This window comes from Apis laboriosa, unplaced genomic scaffold (genome assembly GCF_014066325.1).
Source record: "Apis laboriosa isolate Shangri-la unplaced genomic scaffold, ASM1406632v1 scaffold91_cov154, whole genome shotgun sequence".
Classification (NCBI taxonomy): domain Eukaryota; kingdom Metazoa; phylum Arthropoda; class Insecta; order Hymenoptera; family Apidae; genus Apis; species Apis laboriosa.
In genome coordinates, this window is record NW_025224773.1 from 329,839 (window position 1) to 354,915 (window position 25,077).

Genomic DNA, 25,077 nt, shown 5'->3' on the forward strand with positions numbered 1-25,077 from the left:
AAATTGGTTATATTAAATAAATTTATTACTTAATTATTTTATTAAATTTATAAATGATTAACAGTTTCTAAAAAATTTAGTTAAATCATGGTTATTCAATCTATTAATATATGTATATGATATATATATAAAGTAATAATGTAAAATTTAATAAAGTATTTAAAAACAATAAGCATATGAAATTAAAAAATTTATATACATCAATTTTTATTTTTTTAATAGAAAATCACTTTTTTATATTTACATTTTATATAAATTTTTAGTTCATGTACAATAGTTTCATTTATGTTTCCAAATATATATAACCTATCTTTCTCTTTGAATATAAAATACGGTAATATAATTAAGTTTAAATAACATTAACATAAGTGCATAATATTTCAATTTACTTTATTTATTTTAAAATTTTTATTTTTTTTAATGAATTTATAATAATGAATAATAATTTAAAAAAAAAATAAGCTAAATTAAATAGTATTCGTTATATATATATATAAAATTATTATATTATTTGAAAAGAATAATTGATCGATAAAAAGAAAAATATAATCATTTTTAATTTATTTTATGAAACGTAATAATTGTATTAATAAGTATATTATTCAATTTGAATATATTTTATCTAAAATAAAAATTAATATTTATTTATTAATACAAGAAAATAATAAAAAATGACAGCAATATTAGGTGCTGGTATATCAGGCTTATCAGCTGCATATTATGCACTTGAAAATACAAGAATGGCTCCATTAATTATATTAGAAGCTTCAAATCGTGTAGGTGGATGGATACGTTCTATAAAACAATCTGATGGAACGATTTTTGAAACAGGTCCACGAGTTATGAGAGCCAATACATATAATGTATTAAATTTAATAGAAGAATTAGGATTATCATCAAAAATCATTCCTATTAAAGCTAATCATCCTGTTGCTAAAAATAAATATATTTATGCAGATAATGTATTACATTGTTTACCTAATAATTTAAAAGGAATTATAACAAAAAACACATTATTAAATCGTTCTTTAAGTAGTATTCTATGGAATGACTTCAAAGCAAAGAAAATTCTTACAGATGATGAAAGCATATACAGTTTTGTAGAAAGGAGATTTGGCAAAGATGTGTCTGAAAAAATGATTGCTCCAATATTATGTGGAATTTGTGGTGGTGATATACATAAATTAAGTGCAAGATCATTTATGACAAATTTATTTGAAATTGAGCAGAAATATGGTTCTGTATTTATGGGTCTTATACAACAAAAATTTTCAAACATGTTAAATAATAAAAACAAAAACAAAATTGAATTGAAAAATGATATTCATACAATATTAAAATTACATAATACACCTTCAATTTTAGCACAAAGAGCTAAAAGAGAAGCATGGAGCACATGGGGTCTTGAAGGAGGTTTTGAACAATTACCTCAAACACTAGCAGAAAATATAATGAAACGTGGAGTAAATATAAAAATAAAACATAAATGTGAAAAAATCATATTTAATAAAGATTGTGTGGAATTAATTATAAATGGAAAAGTTGAAAAATATTCTAATGTTATATCAAGTTTATCTGCTAAAAGTTTAGCTAATTTAATACAAGAGCAACATCCAAAACTATCTAAAGAATTACATAGTATACCTACAGTAACAATAGCTGTAGTTAATTTTCAATTTTCTAAAAATGTTTTACCTATTGAAGCTTTTGGAGTTCTTATTCCACCAAAAGAAGAAATTCCAATTCTGGGTATAATATTTGATTCATGTGCCCTTCCTCAAAACTCCAAAATGACAGTATGTATAAACACAGTAGTGCTCAGTTAAATTTGACTAAAATCCATTTTAAATTTACATTCATTGTTAATAGCTTATTAATTTGAATTAATTTATAGTGTCTAATTTTAATATTGATTTTTTAATATGAGATTAATAGATAAATAGAAATGAAAAGAAAATAGATATAACAAGAGATAGTGAAAGATATCTCTATTGAATTATGCTCAAATCAAATTCTGATAAAAAATATATAATTCTGTAAATTTAATTTTTGGGTCTCAAACTTAGTTAAATTTAATTGAATACTGCTGTATAAATATTTATTATCTATTTTTTTTCTATTATAATTTCAATATTTATTACATAAATTTAATATTTGTTATAATGAATTTAAAAAAATTCTAGCAATAATACAAAATGATCTTAAAATTTAAACAAATTTTTACAAATATGTAATGGACTAGAAATACTTGTTGAATATGTACATCTTTTTTTAATCCAGGTACTGACAGTAATGATGGGTGGAGCATGGTTTGAAAAATACTTTGGTAAATGTTCATCTGAAGAACATTTAAAAATGATTGCAATTAAATATGTAAATAAACTTTTATGCATTAACGAAGATCCCAAGATATGTAATGTTTCCATTCTGAAAGATTGTATTCCACAATATATAATTGGTCACGCACAACGGTTAACTCGTATCCACGATTATATCTCCGCGCATAAAATACCTTTGGGGCTGTGTGGTTCTTCATACCACGGTGTAGGAGTCTCTCATGTTATTCTGTCAGCAAAAGAAGCTGTTTCTAGTATTAATCAATATATGATATAATTTATAATTTTCAAATTCAAACTTGACAACAACCTTGACCAATCAAATATATTTTAATTCTTTCTTTTGATTTAAAAACAAAATAATATACATGCAAGAAAATAACAAAATAGTAATGATAAATAAGCCAAGATAATCTTTTTCTTTAAAAAATAAATTACAATTTAATTTCAAACATGCGTTATTCATGCTGTATAATAAAAATACAAAATATAATTCTTATATTAAAATGAAAATAATAAATAAAAGGAAATAGAATATTAAAATTGAAAAATGATATAAAAAGGATATAAAAATTTGGAATAATTATTCCAAATTAGCATTTAAAAAAATTATTTAGAGTTGGAAAAATTTTATACTTATTAAGATAAAATATATGTAAATATGTATTTTTATTATAAAATGTAAATTATTGTTTATAAAATAAAACATAAAATATATAAAGAAGATATAAGTATTTGTTTATATATTCTATTTTTATATACATAAATGTAATACTACTAATACTCAAAACAAAGAGTAATAGTATTATAATATAAAATAATTATTACAATTTAATATTATTTATAAAATATATATATATATATAAATATATATATAATTTATAAAAATCCAAAAATATATTTCTTTTTGTATAACAAAAAGAAATGAATGAATCTTAAATATATTATAATATTTTTAATTATGTAGATAAGCAAGCATGAAGTATCATAAAAATGCAGCACACAAGCATTCCATATTTGTAAATAAATCAAAACTACTATAATGCTATATTTATATTTATATTAAATAACAGTATATTCAATAAAAAATTTTAAATAATTTGCTTATATTCAAATTTTATTTAAATATTCTTTAATAAAGAATTATAAAAATAATTATTCTTTTAAGAAGACTACAACAATACAGAAAGAATAATAAAGAACTCAATATAATTCTTTCTATAATAAATTTAAGCACAATAAAAATATTTTGTTATATGCTTTGATATCAACAAATGAAATCTACTGACTAACTGTACCTGCATATTTAACTTCATCGAATGCTTTTCTAGCTTTCTTTAATTCTTCATTCATTGTTAAAAGATCTTTAACTCTTGCATATTTCCTTGGATCTTTTCTAACTATAAAATAAAATAAAATAAATTAACTTAAAATTTATATTATATCCTAAATAATCAATAAACTTATATTAAAATGTTTAATAAAATATATAAATAAATTATAATATTAATATTACCTAAAAATACAATATCCTCTACTTGAACACGACCAGTACGACCAATTTCCATAGCTCTATGTGTCATTTCAGTAATAAATTCAATAACAAGATCTTCTAATAAATCTACACTTTCTGTATAAGGATTTTGATCATCACCAAAACCATACATCATACAGCGTAGTTCTTTCGAAAACAATCGTTTTCTACCACCAGGTAAAGTTCCACCAATTGGAATTTCGGCCTCCTCATCTTCAAACTGTGATAATTTTAATTTTTTTTTCACTGATAATTTTAATTTAAATGTTTAATTTTCCAAAAATATTAAAATTATTAAATCAGTTAGTATTTTGTTAAGGTTAGGTTCATAAATAATATTAAATATCAACATATATTAAAATAAGAAAATCGAATAAAATATTTATTAAAAACCTGTTCAAAACCTTCTTCTGTGGTCATAATTTAATATTTGCAAAAATTTGGTAAAAATTTAAAAAATATTTCACACAGTGAAAAAATACAAACTCGCTATCACATAAAACGTAACGTTGTAAATATAGTTGATTTGAAATTCATTTTAATAGTTCGTAAACGTTTTTCAGAAGATATTGTGAATAATTATGTTTTTTGATATTTGAGAAAATACAGAATTATGTCGCCAGCAATTCCTACGCCAAAAACTTGGAAAGAAACTAATCGTTTACATAAAGAACAACGAAAAAGATGGAAGGAAGAGAGGTTAGCCAAGAAATTCGAAAAAGAAGAAACTAAAAAAAAATTACAGAAAGAAGTATTTAAACCCATTAAGAAACATTTTGAAAAAAAAGATATTTCGACAATCAGTATTGCAGTTCCTGGATCAATTTTAGACAATGCTCAATCTCCAGAATTACGAACATATTTAGCAGGACAAATAGCACGTGCAGCATGTGTTTATAAAATAAATGAAATTATTGTTTTCGATGATAAAGGAGAAATAATTGAAAGTGAAAAGAAAAAAATACGAAACGACGAAGTATTAGGTGAAAGACGAGTTGGATGTTTGCAGTTAGCTAGAATATTACAATATCTTGAATGTCCACAATATTTAAGGAAATATTTTTTTCCTATTCATAAAGATTTGCAATATGCTGGAATATTAAATCCTGTAGATGCTCCACATCACTTACGTCAGCAAGATATATCTTTATATAGAGAAGGAGTAGTTACAAATAAACCAGTTAAATCTGGTAAAGGTTCTCATGTGAATGTAGGATTATTAAATGATGTTTGTGTGGATAAAGTATTAACTGCTGGATTAAGAGTTACAGTCAAAATACCTGAAGAGCAATCAAATCTAAAAAAATTAAAAGGATTTATTGTTCCACCTGATATTCCTAGATCAGATACTGGTATATATTGGGGATATACTGTGAGATTAGCTAATAATCTCACAGAGGTATTAACACAATGCCCTTATAAAAGTGGATATGATTTGACCATTGGTACTTCAGATAAAGGAAAATCAATTGATGATATAGAATCAAAAGGCATTGAATACCACCATGCTTTAATAGTATTTGGAGGATTATCTGGATTAGAAGCTGCAGTAGATTGTGATCCTAATTTGGATGTGGATGATGCTTCTTTGGTATTTCATCAATACTTGAATACTTGTCCTCAACAAGGATCAAGAACTATTAGAACGGAAGAAGCTATTTTAATTACATTGGCAGAATTAAGAACAAAATTGTTTCCTAAAATTCCTTCATTACCAAATACTCAATTTAAAAGTTTTGTAAATTATTGAACTATTAGTAAATATAAATAATTGTAAGTAATAATATGAAAAATATAAAAATTTTTGCTTTTTATTTTTATTTTTTATGAAAATTGTATAAAATTATACAATATTTTCAAAACTTTTAATATAAGTATATGTATGTACAAACATATAATTTTATAAGAAAATGTTTTTCTCTTTTTTATTGTTTAATTATTTTGTAATACACAATTTACTGTATCTCTTAAAATTTTAATAACTTTTGCTTGATCAGAAGAACCTATGACTGCTGTTCCAGAGACAATCATGTTTGCACCAGCCTAAAAAATATATATATGTAATTTATTTTTTTTGTTATAAAATGAAATTAATAGAATTATATATACCTTTGCACATGAATCAATAGTTTCTGGTCCAACACCACCATCTACTTCTATATCTAATGTAGGATAATTTTTTCTAAGCCATGATACTTTTTCCATCATTGGTTCCATGAATGTTTGACCACCAAAACCTGGTTCTACAGTCATAATTAATACCATATCTGCTAAATCGATATATTCTATAACTACATCTACTGGAGTCCCTGGCTTAAGTGCAACTCCAACCTTTCATTTAAAAAATATGAATTTAATAATTTTTTAATTAAGCAAATTTAATTTAAAAATATTATATATAAAATATGAAAATACATACTTTCATTCCTGCTTCTTTTACTTTTCTACAAATTAATGAAACATTCTTTACTGGTTCAACATGAAATGTATATTGATTAACACCAGCATCAGCCATAGGTTCTATCCACTAAAATAAAGAAAAAAATATTGTCATATAATGTTTTTTAAATGAAATTTATTTAAATAAATATATAGAAATACTAATTTTTTTTTAAATTAAAAATTCATTTTCAAGTATAAAATAAAATAAAACATACCTGATCAGGATTAGAAACCATCATATGTGTTTCAAAAAAGGCATCTTTTATTTTATGTCGAAGACATTTTACTAATGGGTGACCAAAAGTGAGGTTAGGTACAAAGTGACCATCCATAACATCTAAGTGTAAATAATCAGCACCATTATTAATTAATCGTTGTGATTCTTCCGAAAGTTGTGCCAAATTAGCATTTAGAATCGAAGGACCAATTTTTGCAGTCAATTTTTTTGACATTTTTTTTTTTTAAGTAAAAAATATTACAGAAAAATGAAACACGTGTTTTCAATAAAAATGATAATGCATTATCGAATGACTTAATGATCTTTCATACAAGGTCACTTCATTTTTTTTTTAATTTTTTACATTAATTAAGAAATACAATAAATTAAATTTTAATTTAAAAATTAAATAATAGGAAATAAATATAGTGCAAATTTATAAACACTGTACGAAATGAAATACATTTATTTATACATAAAAATATAGCAGTTACAATAGACAATAGATTATGATAATTTTTCAGATGAAAGATTAAAATAGATAAAAAGTATTAATTAATAATAATAAGCGAAATAGGAATTGAGGTCAAAGAATCGATTTTTTTTTTCATCGAACATAAAATTACATAGAATTTAGTAATTAATCTTATTATATCAGATTAAACGAAATCTTTTTTATTATATCTACTTATTAAGTCGATATATAAAATAAATAAATAATTTGTTTAAACTAGATGAATCCTCATTCAAGAGGTATCGCAATATAGATAATAATTAAATATTGAAATATATAGCTTAACTTACTATTTTAAACTTGCTAAAGTCATTATCATAATCGAATATAAAACTCTTTGGCACCTTAAAATCTATTATAAAAGTTTTAAGTAAAATAATGGCTGCGTTTTAATTGATAATAATTAAACGAAACGTTATTAATTTTTGAACGCATTGTCATGTTTTTAGTACCAAAATATAATCTCGCTGCATAGAATTATGCATAATGCTCATACTTAAAAATAATACTATATGACCACTAACGAACACTGAAATTTTGCGCAAAAAGATTATGGCATATCGTACAATAGTAAAAAGAGATCAATCCGGATTTATTCTTCCATAATTTATTTAATTAACCGTCCGAGACACTTCTTTTTCGGGCTGAAAAATAATACACATTTATTTAAACTTTTTCTTTCAGAAAATTTTATTCATAAATTGAACGATTTTATAAAATTTATTATATTTATAAAATCGTCAAAAAATTAAATATCTTCTGTATAATCTATTTTAAAATAAATAATGAATTAAATAAATTAAAAAATATTAAATTTAAATAAAAGTTAGAAACTTACGCGCAAGGGATAAAGGAATGTACTGACGACTTGTTGACGATTTCCAGACTTCGCTTGACAAGTATAACCACCCATATCTTCCCATAAGAGTTCCTCTATCATTAAGTCACCACTATCTAATACTCTATGTCGCAAATTAGTTGATAAACTTAGAGGTACGTTATAGTTATTCACCCAAGTAATTTGCGGTGTTGGTTTGCCACTTGCCCTGCATGGCAATACCACAGTTACTCCTATATTTGCTACTAATGTAGGAGAATAAAGAGTGATTATTGGATCACTTTCAGAACTGCAATTACTTAAACCACGTTCATCTGTAAGAAAAGAATAATTATTGAGTAAGATTTTATATGATAATTTAAATTGAAATTTTTTAACATTTAAGATTTTATCAGTATTCTATCTAATGATGAAGAATTGAACTAATAATTTTAAAATATTAAAATATTTCTTTTATACAGAATTTATTATATATTCCAAATATAACTCAAAAACATTAATGTTAATTATTTTGCGATGACAAAATCATGTTAATAGATGTCTATTTCGTTCGAATCTGAAATATAATTATGTGTGTATCAATTTCTTTATCTGTTGCAGAGAGTAATACTAATTTTTAATAAAAAATCTCAAATATAAACGTTATAATTATGTAATTATTTGTATGATATTGCTTTTGAGTTAATTAGTGATTATTTTACATAAAAAAAGAAATACATATAAAAATATATCTTTTTAGTCAAAAATCTTAAATACTCATCAATAATATGTTAACATCGATTTGATGAATCGAAAAGATTATTATAATCATTTATTTTGAAAAAATAATAAGACAATTGATATTGTATTCAATTGCAAATAATATATGGGAAAAGATCTAAAGTTTTATGAATTACTTATTAGAGAAATATGCGAATACATTATATAAAATAAGAGGGTTGCGTGACAGTTGGTCCAAGCTTCATGTTAATATAGTTTTAGATTGTTAATATTCCACTTACTATTAACCAGCAGCACCGTAGGAGTAGAGATCTTCACCTCTCTCGCAGAAACTGACGCACAATAGATTAATCCAGCATCATCTGGAGTAACGCATTCTATCACGAGCTTTGAATTAATTCTGGCCACTCCTTTCCACTCCTCGGATGGATCGTACAAGGAATGCGTACTGGCTTTCACATACTCGATTAACTACGACAAAAAAGATATTACGAATTAATATCTTCCTTCTTTCTCTTGCTCATAATGTAAAATTGTATTCATCCGTGATATTCACTTGTTCGTTGCTACCACTTCCTGTGAACCAGAGAATTTCCGGCGGAGGACTACCGCTAGCTTTGCATTCTAATTCCACCCTGCTTCTGCAATAACAAAAAAAGCACAATATTATCAATATTATTGTTACATTTGCGTTTTCATTTATTTTAATATGTCATATTTACCCCACAGTAGTTTCGATACCGTTTACTGGGTTCTGAGTGATAGTAGTCCATGGTTCTACTGGCTGTATCAAATCAAAACAATTCAATATTAGATTGCGAAGATTTCATAGAAGTTGAATTTTTTTCAAATCTCTCTTCGAAATTAAATCTTTATTAATCTCAATTTTATATTTCTTTTCAAATCAAATTCATTTCTTTGCCAATTAAGGAGATATTTGATTAAAGAAATATAATAGAAATTGATTATTACTTTTGATTCAGAACGTGTTCCATATTCCGATAACGGCGTCAGGAAATTAGAGTTGTGTTCTATCATTTGCCTGCTTATGCTCCTACGTTCCGCAGCTCGTTCGACGGCATGTCGTGGTAGGAACGAAAAGGGGTGTCCCGAAACCGTATACACGGTAATAACGAAAATAATAGTAATAAAAAAAACGAGATTGATCAGCATCTGAAACAAAATCAAAATTATGAATAAAAAATAAAAGAAGACTAATACCGTTAATCGGAACATCGGAATAACAATATTATATCAAAATGAACGTGATTTGATGAATGTGAAAGGACATTGTGGAATGATTAAATCAGAATGATGTTGAGGAACACTAACGTCACGCTCTTTTCGCAGAAGTTGCTCCGATTGAATATAACAATGCGGATTTAATTGTCGGGTTAGGTGCGCGAGATTTATAATATCGATTCATTCAACCTTCCTTCGGGGATACGAATAAACACAATTGGCAACAATGAAATTCAACAATGAAATTCTTGAGAACGGGACGATAATTAAATATATGTGATAATGTAGGGGAGACATATCACATCTCATTCTTTCTCTTTTCTGCTTACCCCTTTATCGGATCGTATCATTATGGCTTAATTTCGTTTAATAATTTCACCGACAATGCGCCGATAATATTACGATCTTTACTTCGATTTTACCGTGATTTTACGTGATTTTAACACACTTTCTTAGATCCGACACGTTTTACGGGAATCGGCTCGTTCAATGTCACCGTTAACTAGAACCGTTAATGGAAGAATTTTTTTTAAAAACGGAACGATAATTTAAAATTATACGTGGAAATGATAATCAATTTCAAAACTGAAGAAATCGGTACGGCAATTAAGTTTCACACAACGAGAATCTCGAGACGATTTCAGATAGAATTATTCCATAAGTCGTGCGGTTGAATCTGTCGCATGGCCTGCTCGTTAACGTGAGCATCGAAATCACCAAATTAAAGAGATTTCCTTTATCTATCGTATTTTATTCTCTTCGTATAAAACACGACACTCGATACCTTCGCCCTGTATCCTTCCGACGATATAATACCGACAACGTGTCGCGCGAGGAATACCCGATTTCTGAATGACATATATCTCTCTCTTCGACTTAAATCGGTGTGTCTCTCTCACGGTTCTTCCACTTCGATACGTCCGTTTAGGATTTTAGAATGCGTGAACGTGCTGGCCGCGTCGTTTACCGTGACTTTGAGGCGTTCCCTTGCCTTCGGGATCGGTCCTTCTCAACCAAGTTCACGAATAAAATTTAGATGCTACCGCATCATTTTATCTTTGGCGTCTTCTCGTCTCGGCTTTCTCTCGCTCCCCCTTTTCCTTCCCGTGACGGTCGTTACACAGTGTTACTGAGCAAGAGGAGGAAGGAAGGTCACGCGTACCGTTTAAAAGAGATTAAGTAACTTGGGCTGTTAACGAGACAAGATGTTTGGAAATGAATTCGCGCGCGGAGCGTTAATGAACACATATGCGGTGCAAAAAAATAAGGGAGAATCTGGAGACGATACACGATGCGACGTGTTGGTGTGCGTAACTTTTTTTTGCTGCAAACACTTGCATGCAGCGTGTCCCCGAGGAAGAGTTAAAAGTGGCTAAAACTTCCGAGATATTGGACGATTTATCGTCTCGTCAATGAGATGAATAAGTAATTCCTTCGATATTTCGATTTCGATTATTACAGATCATAGTGATGTTTAAATATAAATGACACAGTGGTGTTTCGTTTAATTTATCTGGAAAATAATTAGTTGCGCAAGCAAAAAGTATTATATAAATCTAAGCGGCAAGGTATTAATGTGTTAACAATGTTATCCGAAACATTTAATGAATGTATATATTTTGAATGTGCGAGAAAAATATTTTTTAAGCACATTTTGCTATTAAATGTGTTTTGTATACTAGCTTGCACGTATTCTTTCGAAAAATTAGAAATTGAACATCATCTAATAATTTAATTTAATTATGTTATTGAATATATAATTAAATATTTTGGATATAAATTTTCTTGTAAATTTTAGTTTTTCATATCTTGTAATTGATACATGCGTAAAGAATAATAATAATTTATATTCTTAAATAAAATAATTATCTAAGATCGAGGAATTATTATAACTTAATTCAATTTTCACCGAGTGATCGAAAGGACTAATAATATTGCGTTAGTGTAATTCTGCGGTTAAAAATTACAACACAGCTGGAATGTAATCGAAAAAACTGATATGAGACCAGGTGAGATGATGTTATCGCGAAGCAATGTTTAAACACCTCTAAACCTCTATGAGTACATTATGATGAAATTAATCGAAAAGTGTCAACCGATTAGAAAATAAGAGAAATCGGACAGTCTATGAAAATGAGGAAAGTTGGTCGAAATTTTGCTTGTTAAAATATATGTAACTAAAAATAGAATGCAGTTCTCCGTACGTTATCTGCTTTCGAGAAACTAAGAAGTAATATAAACTTCTCAAAAATCTATATTTATATGTATTTAAAATTTCGTCCGCCTTGTCATTTCTTATGATTATCTCTGCTATTTAACAAATCTCATCTCACCGTCCCCATTATCTCTCTTTTCACATAAAAATCTATTTGCACGTGGTCACGTAGCTTTTTAACGGGGCGTTAATACTATTCTGAAAATTTGAATCGATCCTTACCTTTGAACTTATGAATCACGATGGGTAATTGTCACACGTAGAAAACGTCCGCAAAAATATCGAATCTGGTACTGCTACTAGATAGAACTTTCGATAAAGATACTCGCGCCGGAGATGCTTTCTAGGAGCGCACATCACGGGAGGAGGTTTCGAACCGAATGATGCAACTTCTTATACAATCTTCGCATCTTCCCTATGATCTCGCGCCCTCTTTCCGCGGAGCCCTTTAACGCATCGTAATCTAGAGATGATATCAGGGAGACCGTAAACCGCGATAAGGAAATATGCAGTATGAAACACGAAAGACGAAATATGAATGAAAATTTTTTACTCTCCTCTTATTTCTAGACATATGTATGCAAGAATATAATATTAATTTATTCTTTTTGAAAAAGTAAAAAAAAAAAAAGAGGAAAGAAAATGAAATTCTTTCTTTTCTTTTTTCAAAATGTACATGAGATATAAGTTATTTATATTATTATAAAAAATAATAAAAAAAAGAAGGAAAGAAATATTTCTTTCTCGTATATTTTTTTCCTTTATTTTACTTTTCTTTCTTTTTTTTTTGAAAGAAGAATATAACATATTTTTAAATTAAACACGTATTAAAAAGAAAGAAAGAAAAAAAAAAAGAAAATGAGAGAAAAAAAATTTTTTTTTTCTCCAAACTATAAATTATTAAAAATTCTTTTATTTATTTGTTTCTTTTCTGTTTCTTATGATATCTACATATAGGAATATATATCATTTTTAAGAATTAAAAAAAAAAAATGAAATTTCGAATAGAAAGGATTTCTCCTTTTTATTTAAAAAAAAGCAATGTATAAAAAAATGAAGAAAAAAAAATAATATTTAACTAGAAAAAGTTCTAATTAACCATGGTTTATTGACAGAATGGCCAATTCGGATTTTTATCGTCTGTCAATCGTATAACAAACGTAAACATCGTAAAAAAAGTATCCATAAAACAACGAGTCCTAGGAACCCCGTTGAAAAATCAAACTCACCATTTCTTTGTCGACTTTCTCTCGATCTTGGAAAACGATTGTTCACTATTTTATTATCAGTTTGGCAGGAATAAAAATACTGACTGAGCGTCGAGGAACAGATATTGACACATTTATATATTTCGAATGTGGCGACAGGCGTCTTTGCTTATTTCTGATTGGACGATATATGGAAGAGTAGGAGTAATAAAAACCACACCAAACAATTGAATTCATTATCCGTGCGTTTGTGCACACGTAATAGTCCTACCCAATTTACTTCCACCCTCTATACTCATCATCGATTTTTACTTCGAAAGAGACCGCCGCGATAATTATTTTTATTGAAACTGATCGTACCAGGAAGGAGGCGATCACAATTACCCCCAACTAGCATCGTCTCGGTCGAACTCAACTGGAATTTCAGCTGCCGAAATTTTTCTAGAAGTACCCCTTCAATTGGTCGAAATGTAACGTAAAATATGTGAACTAACCGCGAATAAGTGGTGAAAAATAATTATTGATATTCGATAAATTGAAAGAATATATCGTAACGAGAATTGATCTTACTCAATTATGAATTATGCCTGTAACTTAACAACGATGGATCCTGCAGGTCCTAAAACATGTTTAATGAGCTCCTTTTCAAAGTAATTAAACAACTTTTGAAAGTTTCATAAATGGAATTATTATCGTATATACTATTACTATAATATTGTATAATATATTTATAGGTTATTTTAATTTTAATTATTTTTGTAATGTATATTATAGTATATTATAGTATATTAGAGTGTTATAGATATTTTTTTTTTACAATATATTAATTTTCGAAAGGGATAATATTTTATATTTTTAAATATAAAATATTAATTTTATAAAATATATGTATATTATTTTTATTATTTTATTATTTTTTATTATTAATATATATTAATATATATAAAAATTTGCTATTATTTTTAACTTTTCCTTGATGAAACAATGTTGGAAAATTTAGTATCTTATTTCTTTTAGTTTATCATAAATTATATTATAAATTAACTCGTTATATCACTCGTATATTTTTTTGATTTCCAATAAAATAATTTTAAAATAAAATATTTTAAAACTATAAAAAATTGGATTGATTTTTATATAATTTAGAAAACTTGAAATATATATTATTATAATAAATTTATATTATCTCGAATAGAAAAATAAAAATTTTTTAGTAAATAATATCAGATAGTTTAATATTTTTATAATTTTTGTATCTTATAAATTATATGAAATAATAATGAATTATATATAATGTTATATTAATTTAATTTAAATTAAATTAAAATAAAAAAATATACATCTATAAAATTAAAAGAAAAATGCATAACACTATTTTAATACATTTATTATTATTATTATATTAATATTAAATTACTCATTATTAAAATAAATGAAAGAAATTAATAAATTTTGAAAACAATGAAAAAATCATTAAAAATTAATTGTTAAAAAGTAAAAAATAAAATTATATTACTATTTCATTAAATAAATTTTTTTTTTTAATTTTATTTTGATATAATATACGTATTTTTCTCAATAGATCGTATTTTTTTCAATTTTTATTCATTATATTCATTAGTTTATGTTCGATCGATTTGATTACCTACTGCGATAATCCAAAATCGTGAATTACAATCAGTGGATATTTTATCGTCAGAGATCAAATAGAAGTGGCAATATTATCGATCTATTGCGTTATGTTATATTAAGAGAAACTATTTTAAATACACACAAATTTTAAATAATTATAAAGATTAATAGGAATTAAATTTTATGAATAAAATATATTTTTTAACGCTATATATATTAAAAATTAGAAAAAATTTTATTTATTTTGGATTCTTCATTTGTACATTATTTAATTCTAATATAAAAAAATAATTAGATTTCATTTGATTTTATTTCAATTGCGTTAAGCAATTTAGCTGTATTTATGATATCTCCTTCTATATCTTTTAAGTTTTTATCAACATCATTTACACCTTTCAATACATCTTGCAAAATCTGTAAAAAAAAGAAATTATCATGTCATATATTAAAATCAAATGATTAAAATAAAAAAATTATAAAATAAATATGATTTTTATAAAATTAAATAACAATATTATTTCATATATTATAAAAAGAGGTAATAAAATACAAAATAATAAATCTATTTAAAATGTACAAATTTTATTTTTATATGTAAATATAACCTCTAACCATTTTTATGTTTTGATAAAGTAACATAGTATTTTCTTCTTTATATTGTGAAGAAGATTCATAAAAAGATGCTGAAGATGTTGATTGATTATCCATTTTAATATATTATTTTATTTTTTTCAATTTTCTTAAATTTAATCAATATTGTCAAATTCTATTTAAGTATTATTCAATTTAAATTCCCTAGTTAACTTTCGATAAATATCTGACATTTAACGTATTGTGTAAATGAACCTTAAATATTTGTTGCTTTATATTATAGCCAACTGTAATAAATATGTAAAATCTCTATGATACTATAAAAAAAGATATACAAAGAAATTATTAATTGTATTATATATATATTTGATATTATAATTTATATATTATAGAAAGTTTTATATTAAATCTATTTATATACAATATTTTATATACAATACAATAATTTTGTGAAAATTATTTGTAAGATTTCTCATTTAATTTTTGTTAATCTATGATATTGATTTTATATAGTTTCAAATAAAGTTAAAAGAGTGCGCTGATAGTTGAATATATTTTATATTGACTTGTCTATCTAATATGATAAGTTTGACTTGTTATTATGCTTGTAATTATTAAAAAAAGACTACAATAGCTTTAAAATGATATTAAGTATAATATGTTATAACACTTATTATATGTAGAAGTAATTTATTAACATGAAAATGTATGTATTAATATGACGTATAATATACAAATAATATAAAATGACGTATGTAAGTTAAAATTTGTACAATTTCTTATTATTTGATTTTTAATTTATAGTAAATGATATAATTAAGAAAAAATCTTAAATTTTATTGCTTAAAATATTATTTTAAATATATTTAAAAAATAAAATTAAAGATATATATATGATACTGTGTTTTATTTGAAATTTAAGAATATTTTTTTTAGATTGTTTTGATTGTCACTTATGTATAAAATGTTATTTTATATAAAAATGCTCAATTATAATCAGATTATTGAAATTATAACTTTTGTTAATGTTGATATAGAAAACATATTTTAAAATATTTTTGAAATAATGAAATGATGGAAGCACAAACAGATATTTCTGTTTTGCGACCACCAGTTAATTTAAGAAATATAAATACTGGCAATGTTTTTTACACACCTTTAACTTCATTTGCTGGTATGTACATACTTATAAAAGTAATTTTTCATTATTTTAAATTTTATATAAATATTTAAATATTTCTTTTGATATCTATAAATTTTGCAGAAATGTGGTATCAAATATTTTTATGGGCCCTATTTTCTTCTATTTTTGTTCATACTATAGCTGGTGCAATTTGTTTTGCTACATTAAGACAACATAAATATGGAAAGTACGTATAGTTAAGTATATTTAAGTAAATTTATTAATAATGTATATAAATTTATAATACAATATTATATCAATGTTCATATATATTAAAAAAAAATTATAAATAATAATAATTATGAATGAATTTAAGAATAAATATATAAAATATTAAAATTTTTTCTATGTATGATATTTTTAGAATATAAAATAATATAAGTAAACTTTTATTTAAAGATTCTTCCCATTGTTGATTATAATAATGGGTGTAATATTACCACTAACATCAGGAGTTCTTAGCTCTGCTGCTGTTGCTTTTGTATACAGAGCATCTCGATATCCACTGCCACCATTATATGCATTATTTTGGGGTATTGGTCAAACTGTTGTAGCAGGATGTGTTGGGTTCACAAGAATATTAGCAACTTTATAATATAAATTAAAATTTGTATATGAATGATGCACAAAATATTGTTATTTAGAAATGTTATATGTAATATATTATGAGAATTTTCAAAATTTGAAGAACAAATGAATAGCATTTTATTAGTATTAGTTCTTATATATAATTAGTATATATTAGCATTAGATAATAAAATTTGTATATATATATATATATATATATATATATATTGTATAAATGTATGAAAATCAGGATTAAAATAATTATAAGATTTTCAAACTAAAATATTAAAAAATATTATTTGCTATTTATATATAAAAATGAATAATTTTATTAATTCCAATTATTCTTTTTTTAATTTTTTTAACAATTTATTGCAATTTATTGCAAATATCATAATTTGCAAAATAATATAAAATTGTTGAATATATTTTTATACAAATTAATAATATTTATATTTATATACAATTGTGTTTTTATTCACTGTTCTTGTAGTTTATCATTTTTTAAATGTTGTTTATAATTAATTGCAATATTTTTTATTTCCATCAATCCAACTTCTAAATCCTTCTGAATAGCAAGTTTTATTTCTTCATCTGAAGAAGTTAAATTTTTTAATACCATATCTGTAATATAAATATAAGTATTACACAAGTAAATATATATATTAATAATATTAATAATAATGTTACACAAATTTATAGAATATTTAAATTATTAAATATTTCATACCATGATATTTAAATAATATTTTCATTGTTGAAAGTTGTAATTGTGTTTGAAGAAATGAAAGTACTGTAGATACATGTCTTCCAGACATATGTAAAACACTTTGAGTTGCTGCAGTAAACAATATACTTGTAACTAGATGTAATGCTAATGCAGGATCTTGAGTACCATTAAGTTCTTCTAATAAGGCTTCTCTATGGCCTAAAATAAATGGTCTTTCTTTCTTTTTATCATATTTTTTTAATACTAAACAACAAGTTGCCATTGCTGCATCTACAAAATTTAAAAAATCATCTATAGAATTTCCAGTGATAGATTTGTGTATATTATTTAAAGGTTCTTTTACATCTTCTGGTAAGTCAAGTAATATTTTTTGTCTTATTTCAGTGGTAATATTCTGAGGAAATTGAAGCATATTTTGTTGCGCGGCTAATTTAAATAATTCGTTTATAAAATCAGTTACAAGAGATTTTAATAAATACTTTGTTAAAGCAGGTTGATCTGTTTTATCCATATGTTTAATACCTTTATCAAATATTTTAATATTTGTTATTAAAATATTTAAACGTTCCTCAATTTCACTTAAGTTAGTAGTTTTATTATTTTGTGCTAATTGATCTGCAATGGATATAGCATGGTTATTTATCTTTTGTTCTAAATATAATGCTAATTCATCTACTAAATTATCAATTATCGTTAAATTATCATCTTTAGCAATTTCATTTTTAATGTCGTCTAAATGAACTAATTTAAGTTCAATTTTTGTTGAAACAACTTTTATATTTTCATCATCGGATTCATTGTCGCGAATTTTTCCTTGTAAATATTTTTTTTTAGTAGATTTGGTTTTTGTCTCTCTTCCTTGATTACCACCACCTGCTTTACCAGTTGCAGCCTTTTTTCGACGTTCCTCTTTTTTGTTTCCTTTGCTTTCAAATATTAAATCTGCTGATTTAGATTTAATTTTATTTTCTGCTATTGTTTGAAACCATTGTCCACTAGCTACTGCTTCTCTAGCTTTTGCTTCTGCCATTGCTTCGAATGATTTATTTAAAGATTGTAGAAATATATCAGACATAACTACAGTTTTTGCAAATACATACGTATTGTTGTTTATTTTTTTCTCTGCGATTTTAAGAAGCATTTCCATATCTTTGTCAGAAAATACAGATGGTAAAAGAGGACTTATATCAATAAAAGATCCAGTTGCAATAGCTTCTTCAATATTTGAATCTATTTGATCTCTAATACCTGTACCCACAGCAACAGAATCTAAGAAAATTATATTTTCATTTGGAAAATGACGTTTAATAAAATTTGGTGGATCTGATATTCCAAGACGAATAAGAGCATCATATTCTGAAAGATATTTATATTTTAAATATGTTATTATTATATCATTATTTTTATATTATAAAGTATAGCACAGACCTAAATAACCATTTTGTTTGTAAAAATTATCTACCCATTCATTTTGACTCTTTGAATATATAGTTGGTATGTAAAGACTATTTGTTCCTTGTTTTCCTGCTACAATACCAGGAATTTGTTTCATTTCTTGTAAGCTATCTAAAATTGCTATAAATATAAATATAATAATGGTTAAAATATAAATATATTATTATGTATTGGTATATTTTATGAATATATGGAATTTATACTCACAAAAAAATATTCTTTCAGAAACAGAACATTGTCCTAAAATTGCTGATAATGGTGTAGGCTTTGTAATTGCAGATAAGGCACCTCTTATTTTTGCTCTATTTCTTGCTATAAAACTTTCTGTATAAAAAACTCTTGAATCTTGAGTGTCTTGTTTGCCATATATAGTTTTTCCTAATTCTTTTTCAATTATTGATTGTAAGAAATCAGCTGGTAAATCATAATGAATTGTTAACTCTGACACATTAATAAACCCATGTTGGATTAATTTGTCATTGATTTCCTCAGCAATTTTATTTGTATAAGTTTTATCAATAAGTTGTCCAAGTATTATTTTTAGTCCTTTATTATGTCTTTCTAAATCATTTGCTACTTTAGATATTTGAGACAAATTAACATTAAGAATTTGTGATAAATCAACTAAATTGATTCTTCCACCATGAATATACAATTCATCTTTAATTTCCTTGCCAAGATACTGAGGTGTGACATATTCTTTACCATCATTAGTAAATATTACATCTAACAATTTATTCTCAATTAACTTTGTTACAATTTCTACACAATTGCGTTCTGATAACCTGTTAGAAAAAATATTATAAAAAAAATATGGGACAAAATTTATGATAAAATATGCTAAATTAAATTATCATTTTTGAAAAAATTTATTGCAAATATAAATTTTTTCAGAACTATACCAAATAGTTTTTTTAATATGAACTAAATTTATTTTATCTATAAAAGAAAATATAATTTCATTCTACAGCTGTTTAAAATTAATTTATTATAAATTTTATTATAATAATGTAGAATTATTAAAAAAAGAGAAATATGTTTTATGAAAATAAATTATACTTTTGTAGTGTAGAACTTAATTGTGCTTTTTGAAAATCAGCTGCTAATCTTTTAATTTCATCCCAGTCAACAGAAGTCATTTTAAATCCTTAAAATTGAGCTGCCAGATTGTACAATTAAACACTTGACATTTTTCATCATTGATTATAAAATTGATAGAAGATAGGTAAATCAATTTGACATTTCATTGTGACATCTAGCGTTGAGAATGGAGAATTACAGAATAAATTAAATAGTTTCAAACGCCAATAATCTTTTAAAAAGTTAAAAATTTTATTTTAATATGAATAAAAAAGAAATATGTTTTGAAAGTAAAATAGTTATAACAGTGTTTTCTAAATATCAAATATAAATATAAATTAAAGAAAAGTATAAATGTATATTCAAATAAAAATTCTTTCATATTTTCTATAATGTAAATCATTTATAAAATAAATCAAATTTATTAAATCATTTATAAGTAATAAATTTAAATATAATGTTAATAAAATCTTTTGTATCTAGATAATATTAGGGATTTTTAGTAGGAAGTGTTTTTAGAATAATTTAATAATAGGTTTTGTTTATGCACGTGTATTTAAATATATTATTACTACTATATTACATTCCAAATTAATTAAGCTAAATAATAAAATGTAATTTTTTAAAATAAAAAATTTTTTTCGAAAATTATTTTCTTAAAAATCATACTGTGACAATATTACAAAATATAAGGTTAGACAGTGCATGTCTTTTATCGATTAGATTTTTTAGTCGTATTTGATGTATTACTTTGTTCAAAAACATTATGTGATTAATAATTTGCAATCAATGAAATTAATAAGTTTTTGAAAGTGTATTATTGCTGAATGAATTGTTTATATAATCGCTCAAAATTTTATTTATTGTTAATTTGTTACAAAATATCATGGTGAGATAAAATGTATATTCAATTGTATTTAGATACATATGATTGAATATTGTGGCCTCAATAAAAGTGCTTTTTATTAATTATTATATATGAAGTGAATCAGTTCTAATTTTTTTAATTTTCATTTCATATGCAGCTTTTGTGATGTTATATTTTATAATATTCAGTTTTTATACTTTATATATTATATTTTTAATATAAAAAATATATTAATAAAAGTAACTTATTTTGTTGAAAAAACAACTAGTAAATTTTAATTTAAAATCACAAAATGTTAATCTCATTATTGATATTATATATTTATTATTTATTCATTTTTAGTTTATCATTTTAAATAATGAAAAAACATTAAGTCTATTTGACAATAATTTATCATCATGTGTAATAAAGAAGAATAGTTCAAACATAAAATTATATTATTGAATAAATTACATTAATTTTTTAAAAAGTTAAAGTATTTAAGATTTTTATTAACAATTATGTTACTGCAATATTTTTATAATTATGTGACAAAATTTATTGTACATATATACATGATTTTAATATTACATATGTTTAAATTAATATTTGTATGAATATTGTATATATTTATTGATATATGTATGAATGTATAAATAAAATTAATTAAAGTTAAATTATACTTTATAATTGTTATTTTATACTTATATATATATATATATATATATATATTTATATTTATATTTATATTTATATTTATATTTATATATATATATATTTATAATAAATATATATACATATATATATGTATATAAATTTATATAGAAATAATATATTTTTAATAAATTTCATATAGTTATAAGATTAATACAGAAGTTATATTAAAATTTATAAAATTTATAATATTATTATGTGTTATCATATTTAAATCATATATAAGATTTTTATTATAATTATAATATAATAGTAAAAAATATATATAAATAATTATAAATTTCATATTTAAGCACATTTTTATTTATATAGATTTATAATTTTTTAATATTTAGTAAAATTATATTATAAATTAAATTTGTTTTGTTTTATTAATAATTTTATTTATGAATTCATTGTACACTTATTATTTTTTAATTTATTTATTTATTGAGGCCACTCAAATCTCTTTTTATTATTTTCAAGAATTTATATAAATATAGTAATATTGCATTTTTTCTTAGAAGTATTATTTCAAATATTGCATTACAAATTTACAATAAATTTTGTATTATAATTAAATCATAATAAAATCAAAGTCTCCAAGTTGTTGAAAATGAGGTGAAAAAAAATAAATAATAATTATATAATAATTATTACATGTTACATTAAATTAATATTTTTTAAAATATATTTTACATTTTCAGAACAAAACAGCAATATAAGAAATTTTGATAAATATTAAATTAAACTATTTTATAGTTTAAATTATAATATGAAAATATATTATATTTTTCAGTTTTGAATAGATAGTACAATTTTTATATTTAAAAAAAAGTACATAATTAAATTTAATATATAATAATGAAACATTATTTAACAATAACAATTCAAAATAAAACATAATAAAATTTATTTAAACGTTTTTATTTAAACAATAAAATCCTTCATAAAACGAAAAAAACATTTTTAAATTTATTAATAATAAATATTATAAATTTAAGTATGAAGTAAAATATAGGTTATCATATGTAGTATGTCACATTTATTTTTTTTATTATATAAACTTCACTTCATTACATGTAAAAATTTTATGTATCATATGTTATATGTTATATACAATGTTTTTTTAGAACTTAAAAGTATCAATTATTGGAATAAATTTTTAATGAGTGTATTTTTAATTAGCTTATAAATTTTGCTTATCGCATATTTATGTTTGCTTTATGCTTTTTGCATTTTAAAATAATCAAATTATAATGAAAATAAAATGAAAAAAACAATATAATTTTACTTTCATTTAAATAATTATTGAATTTTTTCAATTTTTTTTTACTTATTATATACTATATATTATTATATTACTTATTATATTATAACTCGATAGATCAATCGAGATATTTATATCAAGACAACCAAAAAAATATTTATAGAATAATAAAAATATATAAATGATATTTTTTTTATAAATTATTATTATAATTACTAATACTAGTATTATATAACAAAATTAAAACTCATAATATATGCAAAAAAATAAATTATTAGGATCAGTACAAAATCGATATTCTAATGCAATACCGAAATATTTTTGAGCTATAGTTTCAAATATATGAATATTTTTATTATTTGAAAAAGTTTTTTATTTTGAAATATTTTATAAAAATGATTTACATTTGATTAAAACTAAAAAGAAAAATTAAAGAATAGCAAAAGAATAAGAATAGTAAGTTTATTTGATATATAAAGGAAATATGTTCTTAAAGCAAATATGAAAAAAAAAATTGTATATTTCATTATTAACTGTTAACTTATTAACTAATAATTTAGTTAATTATAGTTTTAATATATTGTAATTGTATTTATAACATTTATTATTAAATTATAAGAGTCGAAAACAGTTATATCAATTTTAGTTGAAACAATTTTAAAGTATCGAAATAAATCTTAAAAGTATGAAAAAGTAGTATGAAAGTAAAAAAAAGTAGTATGAAAAAAAGTTTTTGATTTATATATAAATTTATTTTCGCTTTTATAGAATTAATATTATATCGGATTTATAACGGTTTCATAACGGTTATGCATTGGTTATGTCATTTCGATTTCATCGTTTCAAAACTTGCAATTAATTGTAACGTAAAAAAAGACATAAATTAAAAAAGACATAAATTAAAAAACTTCTTCAGACTAAATATATTAATTATATGATTAAATTATAATAAAACTGTAATAAATGATAGGCAGCGATTACGTTTACATTTAATAAATGAAATAATAAATGATTGAATATTATTGATTTATTAATTCTTGTATAAAATCAATATCTTTTTTCTCATAATTGTTTCAAGATTCGATTCTTTAAATTTGTTTTAATCTATTAGAAAAATTAATTATTAATCTCTAAATAAAAAGTAAATATTTTATTATCTTCAACTTTTTTATATTTTTAAAAATATATATTTTTCTTTAAAAAATAAAAAAAATTGAGATTATTATAGTCTGTATTAATAGAAATTTTATTTTGATAAAATTATTAATGACTTATCATTTGATTTTTGAAAAACTAACTGCAATGTTGATGAAATCCTAAGCAATTGTAAACATATTTTTTTTATTTTCTTCTATAACTTGTTAATATTCAATATTCAATGTTTTAATTTTTTTTTTCCTTATTTTCAATAAGTACAAAATTTTTTCTAACCAATATAAATCAAGCTAATCATATCTCTAAACTAATTCTTAATCCAAGATCTTTTATATTGAATTATTATCTATTTGAAATTGCTAACATTTAAAATATATCATTTCTATATTTTCTTTAATGAACAGAATTTTTTTTATATATTTTTGAAATTCAATTCACTATCATTTAAACAATTATTCCTTCATACCTGTGTGCTGTCGTATGATTCTCAATTTGCAAAAAAAAAATTGATTCACTTGATTTAAGATGAAATATCAAATTGGATTAGAGAGCAAGAATAATTCAATAATACATCGTATAATATTGAAACCACATGTCAACTCTGCACA

General features: G+C 23.1%; 7 protein-coding genes across 12 annotated transcripts; 3 read left to right on the top strand and 4 right to left on the bottom strand.

Moving 5' to 3' along the window:
• Positions 1-554: 554 nt before the first annotated feature.
• Positions 555-2,717, top strand: LOC122719642 (protoporphyrinogen oxidase). The gene is made up of 2 exons (XM_043945630.1): positions 555-1,796; positions 2,281-2,717. Exons 1-2 carry the CDS (start codon positions 672-674, stop codon positions 2,611-2,613), a joined length of 1,458 nt encoding a protein of 485 aa, XP_043801565.1. The 5' UTR covers positions 555-671; the 3' UTR covers positions 2,614-2,717.
• On the bottom strand, positions 2,430-4,480 carry LOC122719645 (transcription initiation factor TFIID subunit 13). 2 transcript variants are annotated; one of them, XM_043945636.1, is made up of 4 exons: positions 4,264-4,480; positions 3,853-4,090; positions 3,635-3,736; positions 2,430-2,565 (listed from the first exon to the last, which is right to left on the bottom strand). In XM_043945636.1, the coding sequence occupies exons 1-4, from the start codon at positions 4,288-4,290 to the stop codon at positions 2,561-2,563; spliced, it is 372 nt and encodes a 123-aa protein (XP_043801571.1). In that variant the 5' UTR covers positions 4,291-4,480; the 3' UTR covers positions 2,430-2,560. The 2 variants fall into 2 exon arrangements, with proteins under 2 accessions (XP_043801571.1, XP_043801569.1); XM_043945634.1 differs by lacking the exon at positions 2,430-2,565 and having other exon boundaries at positions 3,474-3,736.
• Positions 4,017-5,708, top strand: LOC122719643 (putative methyltransferase C9orf114 homolog). Of its 2 annotated transcripts, none has more exons than XM_043945632.1 (2): positions 4,017-4,047; positions 4,480-5,708. In XM_043945632.1, exon 2 carries the CDS (start codon positions 4,484-4,486, stop codon positions 5,618-5,620), a length of 1,137 nt encoding a protein of 378 aa, XP_043801567.1. In that variant the 5' UTR covers positions 4,017-4,047; positions 4,480-4,483; the 3' UTR covers positions 5,621-5,708. The 2 variants fall into 2 exon arrangements, with proteins under 2 accessions (XP_043801567.1, XP_043801566.1); XM_043945631.1 differs by having other exon boundaries at positions 4,024-4,047; positions 4,471-5,708.
• Positions 5,709-5,765: 57 nt separating this feature from the next.
• On the bottom strand, positions 5,766-6,898 carry LOC122719646 (ribulose-phosphate 3-epimerase). Its single transcript, XM_043945637.1, has 4 exons — positions 6,528-6,898; positions 6,290-6,397; positions 5,980-6,201; positions 5,766-5,913 (listed from the first exon to the last, which is right to left on the bottom strand). The coding sequence occupies exons 1-4, from the start codon at positions 6,762-6,764 to the stop codon at positions 5,803-5,805; spliced, it is 678 nt and encodes a 225-aa protein (XP_043801572.1). The 5' UTR covers positions 6,765-6,898; the 3' UTR covers positions 5,766-5,802.
• Positions 6,899-7,146: 248 nt separating this feature from the next.
• On the bottom strand, positions 7,147-13,362 carry LOC122719655 (neural/ectodermal development factor IMP-L2). Of its 2 annotated transcripts, none has more exons than XM_043945652.1 (7): positions 13,288-13,362; positions 9,574-9,774; positions 9,324-9,385; positions 9,158-9,242; positions 8,883-9,072; positions 7,882-8,195; positions 7,147-7,687 (listed from the first exon to the last, which is right to left on the bottom strand). In XM_043945652.1, the coding sequence occupies exons 1-7, from the start codon at positions 13,288-13,290 to the stop codon at positions 7,655-7,657; spliced, it is 888 nt and encodes a 295-aa protein (XP_043801587.1). In that variant the 5' UTR covers positions 13,291-13,362; the 3' UTR covers positions 7,147-7,654. The 2 variants fall into 2 exon arrangements, with proteins under 2 accessions (XP_043801587.1, XP_043801588.1); XM_043945653.1 differs by lacking the exon at positions 13,288-13,362 and adding an exon at positions 12,281-12,435.
• Positions 13,363-16,182: 2,820 nt separating this feature from the next.
• LOC122719658 (transmembrane protein 170A) lies at positions 16,183-17,382 on the top strand. Of its 2 annotated transcripts, XM_043945659.1 has the most exons (4): positions 16,183-16,244; positions 16,527-16,663; positions 16,754-16,859; positions 17,072-17,382. In XM_043945659.1, the coding sequence occupies exons 2-4, from the start codon at positions 16,561-16,563 to the stop codon at positions 17,265-17,267; spliced, it is 405 nt and encodes a 134-aa protein (XP_043801594.1). In that variant the 5' UTR covers positions 16,183-16,244; positions 16,527-16,560; the 3' UTR covers positions 17,268-17,382. The 2 variants fall into 2 exon arrangements, with proteins under 2 accessions (XP_043801594.1, XP_043801593.1); XM_043945658.1 differs by lacking the exon at positions 16,183-16,244 and having other exon boundaries at positions 16,441-16,663.
• A 299-nt stretch (positions 17,383-17,681) lies between these two features.
• Positions 17,682-25,065, bottom strand: LOC122719652 (E3 UFM1-protein ligase 1 homolog). Of its 2 annotated transcripts, XM_043945649.1 has the most exons (7): positions 24,936-25,065; positions 20,484-20,679; positions 19,632-20,209; positions 19,398-19,544; positions 18,492-19,325; positions 17,970-18,239; positions 17,682-17,863 (listed from the first exon to the last, which is right to left on the bottom strand). In XM_043945649.1, the coding sequence occupies exons 2-7, from the start codon at positions 20,561-20,563 to the stop codon at positions 17,718-17,720; spliced, it is 2,055 nt and encodes a 684-aa protein (XP_043801584.1). In that variant the 5' UTR covers positions 20,564-20,679; positions 24,936-25,065; the 3' UTR covers positions 17,682-17,717. The 2 variants fall into 2 exon arrangements, with proteins under 2 accessions (XP_043801584.1, XP_043801583.1); XM_043945648.1 differs by having other exon boundaries at positions 17,970-19,325.
• Positions 25,066-25,077: the final 12 nt, after the last annotated feature.